Source organism: Cyclopterus lumpus, chromosome 20 (genome assembly GCF_009769545.1).
Source record: "Cyclopterus lumpus isolate fCycLum1 chromosome 20, fCycLum1.pri, whole genome shotgun sequence".
Lineage (NCBI taxonomy): Eukaryota > Metazoa > Chordata > Actinopteri > Perciformes > Cyclopteridae > Cyclopterus > Cyclopterus lumpus.
The window spans coordinates 6,303,069-6,310,468 of NC_046985.1; the positions used below are offsets into that span (position 1 = coordinate 6,303,069).

Here is a 7,400-nt window from a genome sequence, read left to right on the forward strand (position 1 = left end):
TCATGCTATGTGGACAGTGTTTCTTTGAAGTGGGCCACAAAAATGTACCGTAAGTTTGTAGTAAAGCTTGGGTTCATTTGCCCTCACAAAGAGTTCAGCGAGCGCTAGTCGGCACACGTTGAATGTTTTTAGCGAGGGAGAGCCGACGGATCCAAGTCTCAACAAGCTCCCGAGGAAGGAACAATTGTGCATAAGCACCTTCTTTATAACAGGAAAAATAAAGAGAATGATGCGCCATTTATTTCAGTTGTCATTTATGGAAGAGAGAAAAAGTCAGCAAAATACAACTTGATAGATGGCTTTATTTAAAAAGTTTATATTATAAAATGTAGAAATTCAGCTTAACCTGATCATATGAATTGCAAAGACTTATTTATCCCTTAGAGCTTGCAAGCTACTGCCACTTCACATGACAGGAAAAACATTTTACAATCCATTTGAAATAATTTTTTCTCTCAGAGATGTGTACATTTGGCAATGCTGGAAGTTCACAACAAACAAGAGTGGATATTTAGAGTGGATAGTTATTGCTTTGGTTGGGTTTAAAATGGGGTTCGTACTGGAAAGTTGAGCCATGCAGCACCGAAACCTAACAGACGTAAGAGGAGAAGAGGGTGGAAAGAATTATGATGGTATGGCTCTTTAATCGTCCTTATCCTTGGCACCGTGCTTCAGGATGCGTGTGAACTCCACGTAGTTGAAGTTGCTTTTCTTGTCGATGGGGGCCTCTCTGAAGAGCTCATCCACCTCCTCATCTGTAAACCGGTCACCCATTGTTGTGAGCAGCTCTCTGAGGTAATCCTCCTGGATAGAACCTGAGTGGAAAAACAGTCAAATCAGATTAGGCCGAGACTGAAAATCAATCAGAAGCATCTCAAATAACTAAATAATTAATTTCTTCCCAAAGATTGATTGATTGTTTGAGGCAAGGAAACTTCATTTGTAAAACACTTTCAAATCGCAGCTGTGTTTGAAATGTAAAAAGTTGAAGGAAAAGAATGGACAAAAAATATATAGACATATAAAAATAAAAAATAAAAATCTTCATTGATGACTTCTTTAAAAGCCACTTTCCTCCTTAAAATTGATGTCATCCAGGCAATTTACTCTGGCAAAGTAGGGTTTTTTTTGACAAAGGGAAAGATATTACAACTGTCTGAACTTACCGGCACCCTCCTCATCGAAGCAAGCAAATGCATTTCTGATCACATCCTCAGGGTCTGTGCCATTGAGCTTCTCCCCAAACATGGTGAGGAACATGGTGAAGTTAATGGGTCCAGGAGCTTCCATCATCATGGCCTCCAGGTACTCATCACTTGGATTTTTCCCTATAAAAAGAACCGGTTACGGTGCACTTAGTCTGAAGGCTCTCAACTACAGAAGTGGTTTTGGTACAAGTGACATTAACAACTGATGATTAAAATGTTTGCTTGTAGAACTAGTTTTAAAAACAGTGTCGGTGCGCACCCACATGAATGAACTCACGGCATGTTGGTTGCGCTAACCCTGAAATAAAAAGTGACTCGGAGACTCGTCTACTCACCAAGTGAGGCCAGCATGTCGTGAAGGTCCTCTTTGTCCACGAACCCATCGCGGTTCTGGTCAATCATGTTGAAGGCCTCCTTGAACTCCTGAATCTGAGACTGGTCAAACATGGCGAAGACATTGGAAGTTGCGCGCTGGGGGCGCTTCTTCGTGGTCTTTCCCTTTGCCCTTTTGCTAGACATTTTGACCTGTTTGTTTTACCTGTGGAAATAAATATATGTTTAAGTATACATGTTAGATTATAAATCCTGCAGCTAGACATTAGAACAGCCAGGAGCTTACTCCTTAAGGAAGACGATGACAATAGGGGGAGAGAAAAAAGAGAATACTACCACTAACAAAGCAAAAGGATGACACGCAGGGAGACAATCTCATCAAAAGGTTATGTGGATCATGTCGTTGCTTGAAATAAGATCTCATCATTCATGCCCACAACGCTGTGGACGGGTATGTTAATTCTCTGCCAGCGATTCTCCAGAGTGGTGTCCCTCACTGAGCTATAAATGGAAATGTTGCCTGGCTTTCTAGGTTGATCAGCTCGCTGGCTCAACTGAAGGCAGGAGAATTAGCGATGTGAGGACAGATGCCCTTATCAGGCAATGTCTTGAATGAAGACTTAAACTCTCCTTCATTTTTTATGATGAGAGATGCAAATATTTTTGCCGCTGGAAGTTGATGGAAAACGGTCTCAGCAAATGCTGTGTAGAGCTTTGTAGAGCTTTTGAGACCCCTAATATGGCGACATGGCGAGAGTATCTAGGAGATGAAAGTTGTAATGTTCCAAGTCAATGGAGTTAATCATTCAGTGTATGAACTGTCATATGTTCCCAATGAGTCACTCAAATAGCTTCTTTGGGGGGGGGGGGGGGGGGAAACAAAAACCCAATATGCTGTGTATCAAGAAATTATAAGCAACACATTCTAAAATCGGAGACGACAGCAAATAATTGTACTTATTGCAATACTGTAATTTTAGCTTTAAAATAAGTTATGTCTTTACAATTACAAAGCACTAATTATAAAAGTTTAAAACGCTGTCAAAACATTCACAGAAGTGTTCCCAATGTAAGAAAGTAACTTGTACTAGGGGGACTTTTACTAAAACCAAAACGCATCATGCAAACCAATAGTTAAAACAAAAAACAAACTTATCCTCGTGTTATTGTTTTATTAACTGCTTGTATGACAACTCATAGCTATTTAACAAGTAACGTACGTAGACAGCTGCGGCCTAGCTTGAGCCATGATAACTGATGTGAACGTTAGCTCAGTATAAACACTAGTCAGCCGTGGACGCGACCCACGTTCACGAGGAGAGGCTTCATTTTAAGACAATTACATTTACGAGTCCTTTTTTATTAGCAACAGATGTGTTGTTTTATTTGCCATCGAGTAACAAGTTGCGAAGCTAACGGCTAGTCGGGTTTACAGTGAAATCAATGGGCACAAAACCAAATTCAGATAGACGACAATACTTTAAAAATACCACCCACTTTTTGATATACTGATAAGCATGTATAATGTAGCTAAGGTTAATATGTAGAGAAATAAAGTCAAAACAGACAGTCTTACCTGACAACTACGCAAACACTGTTAGCCCGAAGCTGCTCTTTTCTCAACCACCGCCCTTCACTTCCTGATAATCATGTTGGGTTCCGTACAGGACATTCAGAACAAACCAACTGAGAACAATAGGGGAGATGATCGAAGGCAAACTATTTACTCTCTTGAAACCCAACTAATACGTTGTTTTGATCTGGAAACTACAATAACAATTTCCTATTTACTGGACTTCATTCTAAAACACATTGTAATATTTCATTATTACTGGTATTAAAAAATCTAATGCACCTTTCCACCCCCAATGGAGTAAATGTAACTTCCACAACTACTGCCTGGCCTGCGTTGACATTCCTGGATATGCCCTTTTAAGGGAAGAAAGACACATCGTCTTCTGCGCAATTAAGGCAAGGGAAAACTAAAATGATCCCCGTGGGAAAAAATGGGCGTTACTATAAATAAGGAAAACCTATTTTTTTTATTTTAGGATGTTGTGATTTCATCATTAGTGCCAGTCAAATACAAATAATAATAATAATAATAATACATTTATTTATATAGCACCTTTAAAAACAGGGTTTACAAAGTGCTCTACATAGAAGCAAGGTAAAAACATAACATCAATACAAGTAAACATTTCAGAAAATACATGAGGCAAAGGAGACAATGCCATATAGGCAATGAACACAATAGAGGAATAGAAAATTACAAATACAAAATAAAGTAGAACAGACAAAATAAAATAGGGGAACCAAAGAACTGCATAAAAGGATGACATCTTGGAGATAGTAACTACTACAAATAGTAGTTACTATTTCCCCATTTAGTTGATTCCGTTAATCTGACTCTAATTCTCTCATAATTATATGTATCTCAGCGGGGTGCTATTTATGGTATTTTGTATCATGTGGCGGGCTGCACGGTGGTGTAGTGGCTAGCACTGTCGCCTCACAGCAAGAGGGCCGTGGGTTCAATTCCTGGTCGGAGCGGTCCTTCTGTGTGGAGTTTGCATGTTCTCCCCGTGGCAGCGTGGGTTCTCTCCGGGCTCTCTGGCTTCCTCCCACAGTCCAAAGACATGCTGCAGGTTAATTGATCTCTGAATTGCCCATAGGTGTGAATGTGAGAGTGAATGGTTGTATGTCCCTACATGTGCCCTCGATGGACTGGCGGCCTGTCCAGGGTGTCCCCTGCCTTCGCCCTATGTCAGCTGGGATAGGCTCCAGCGCCCCCGTGACCCTAATGAGGATAAGCGGTATTGAAAATGGATGGATGTATCATGTGGCAGTTGTTTGTTTATGTTGTTTGTACTATATTTATTATATTATATATATGTATGTATTATATTATATTTACACTATATTTACACTATATTTATTATATTATATTATATTTATTATATAATTTTATATTCATTATATTATATATATATATATGTATTTTTTTATATTTATGTACAAATATGTAATTAATTTCAATCGGACCCAACCTGATTGAGTAAAGTCAAAGAAAATAAAATCTAAAGGAAATTCTCACACTTAAACCCACAATAAGGGAACAAATGTTGATAGAATGGATAATAATAGATACTGACTGCCCAAACAACAGTTGGTCGTAGCTGTAAAGGGAGGCTTAGTGCTGCAGAGCTTCAAAAACAAGATATTGAACTGTTGAGTCACAGTTTAAAACAAGCCACTGTCTTTTTGGTCCAGTTGTCATATCGCATTCAAAGTTGACAACAAAATGGAAGAACAAAAGCCACAAGTCACTCATAGTTATGCTATGTTGAAACCAAACATGTCTCCAGTCTAGAGCTATTGTCCGTAGTCCTAGACTAAACTTGTGTTAATGATGCTTAGAGGGGGAGTTGAATTATTTAAAAAGAAAAGAGTAATGCTCTTTTAAATGATCAGGCACAAACTAGCAGAGTTTATTATTATGGTGTTGCCTTATACAGGACAAATACAGATGATTTAGATAGTACCCAGACATCTAAGTAAAAATACGTTTTTATAACTGGGAACAGCTCACATATATCATTAAATATTGAATTTTTCAGTGAAACTAATATGATTTGATACTTTTCAAGGGGAGGCAAACACATTCATTTTGGTATCTGCAAATAAAAACATTTCCAGTTGATCTCTTTTGTATTTGTGAATGGTGGGAGCCGCCGAGTCAAATTTATATTAAATTACTAAGTTGTATTATGTAGTGTGGCCTTAAACCACTGGAGTGTGCTCAAATAAAAGCGTACCTTTTCTCAGTGATATTATAGACAGTTTCTTGAGGCCGTTGATAGTTTGTCTCAGCACGTTACCCAATCCTGGGTGAGAGCTCAATTAATGTGTTCATGTCTAGAACTATTATCATTAAACATTCAAGTAGCTGCGATGTGTGGAAGTCATACTAAGCAGAGCATAAAAATACCCCAAATAGATCCCAAGAGGCATCCATAGAGTTGGAATTTCCTGGACAGCTGAACCCAATGACTTTGCTAACATGAACGTGATTTATTACAACCGTATTCACACGGACAATCAGACGAGTGAAGAGTCCAATATTATAATACATCACCACTATCTGCTTTACGGCCTTTTGACTTGTCCACATTACATATTATAGGCTCCACGGTTGCAGGATGATTGGATTGGAGTGCAAAAGAGAACAATAGGATGAGGTCATTAGGGGACTGTGTTATCACGCTCCTGGGAAGATATTCACTTGAGCGTTTCTATGAAACTGGATAGTTTCAAGGAAAGGACATTTCTATAGGAGCTGTGCGTTACAGTTGTTTGGTATTTGAGGTTCATAGTCAGATTAAAGTGAAGCCCTGGAATTTGTGATCAAATCTATACGGAGAGAGGCTACATCCAGTCATGTTCACTAATCCTGGAGGTTACTGTACCTTTAAGGATCTGACAAGGTACTAATACACAGACTTCATGATATCAATATATTTAATTAACTGTCATGGGGATATTATTGTTACACACTAACATTCACCGTAACGGTATTTACACAGGCTAACTTCTCAGGAACATAAACACTAATAAATGTAGAAAACATTTATTTACAGTAATGTATGTGTTTTAATGCTAAATTATGCAAAAAGTGGATCTATTGTTTAATAAAAGAAGATTTTGTTCCTGCCACTGCGTAACTGAAACACGTTTGTTTGCTTCCTTGCCAAGAATTAGATGAGAACAATTGATACCACTCTCATGTCTGTACAAAGCGACAGTCAGAAGATGGTTAGCTTAGCTTAGCATAAAGGCTGGAAACAGGGCGAAACAACTAGCCCGACTCTGCCCAAAGGTTACAAACATTTTATTAGATGATGTGTGACGTGAACTTAGCACTATAGTTGTGTTTGTACAGTAGGCAGATTCTTTTTGGGAAAGGGACAGGCAAGCTGTTTCCATTATTTATGCTAAGCTAAGCTAACCTGCTGCCAGCTGTAGATTCATATACCGTATAAATATGTGAGTGGTATCAATCTTCTCATCTAACTTCCAGACGAGAAAGTGAATAGCGTATTTCACAAAATGTCAATCTTTCCCTTTAAGTAAAAATACAGTTTAAATGCACTTGAATTACAGCATCAAAGGCTTAAGAATCAACTCGACTCTGTAGCATTTCATTATAAGAAGCCGTTAATATCACTTCTGATTTTCTGATGTTAACTGTTTTTCCTCTTAGTTAATGAAAGTGGTTCAAAGCAGTCAAGTTGGCAGATGATTATAGAATGTATCCCATGTTCATTAGAAAGCATTTAGTGGTTTAACCCTGCTTAAAGCATTGTATTGTTCTCCTTAGTGTTGATCTCTTTTAATGTGTTTACGCTTCAGATTGCTGCCATAACATTTTAGCTGTGTCGCCGACCGTTGTGTCGTGGGACGGTGGCGGGTGAGGGGCATAGAGGACGAAAGTTCAACACAAAGACCTCAGAGGTGTTCACTGGCATGATATTTTTGCCATAGCAACTTACCAGGTGTTTATGTTGCAGTCAGTCAGCCCCAAAACATGTCCAAACATCCGTGGCAGCCAAATCAAATCTGCCTGACAAATGGCCTCTCACAAACTTGATTCGATAACTTTTGTAAATTCATGTTTATGAGTCTCACTGGCACCAGGAGTGTGTTTTATCAACACCCTTTGATTTACTTCACCTTTTTTCTTTTAGTAGCTGTTCATGAGCTGAGGAGACAAGAGGGGACATTTGCCTACTTCCACAAATAAGGGTGGGGCTAAAAGCGAGAGTGACAAAGATACAGTAACTGGCATTTGTTAAATGT

The 7,400-nt window shown here is 38.7% G+C and overlaps 1 protein-coding gene across 1 annotated transcript; it reads right to left on the minus strand.

The window, feature by feature from the left end:
* Positions 1 to 282: 282 nt before the first annotated feature.
* myl12.1 (myosin, light chain 12, genome duplicate 1) lies at positions 283 to 3,242 on the minus strand. The gene is made up of 4 exons (XM_034560331.1): positions 3,118 to 3,242; positions 1,544 to 1,746; positions 1,167 to 1,328; positions 283 to 815 (listed from the first exon to the last, which is right to left on the minus strand). Exons 2-4 carry the CDS (start codon positions 1,725 to 1,727, stop codon positions 643 to 645), a joined length of 519 nt encoding a protein of 172 aa, XP_034416222.1. The 5' UTR covers positions 1,728 to 1,746; positions 3,118 to 3,242; the 3' UTR covers positions 283 to 642.
* Positions 3,243 to 7,400: the final 4,158 nt, after the last annotated feature.

Coding starts and splice junctions, on each gene's coding strand:
- myl12.1 (XM_034560331.1), bottom strand. CDS start 1,727: ATGTCTAGCAAAAGGGCAAAGGGAAAGACCACGAAGAAGCGCCCCCAG. Junction 1,329..1,543: donor CGACATGCTGGCCTCACTTG/GTGAGTAGACGA, acceptor TTCTTTTTATAG/GGAAAAATCCAAGTGATGAG. Junction 816..1,166: donor CTTCGATGAGGAGGGTGCCG/GTAAGTTCAGAC, acceptor TTTTCCACTCAG/GTTCTATCCAGGAGGATTAC.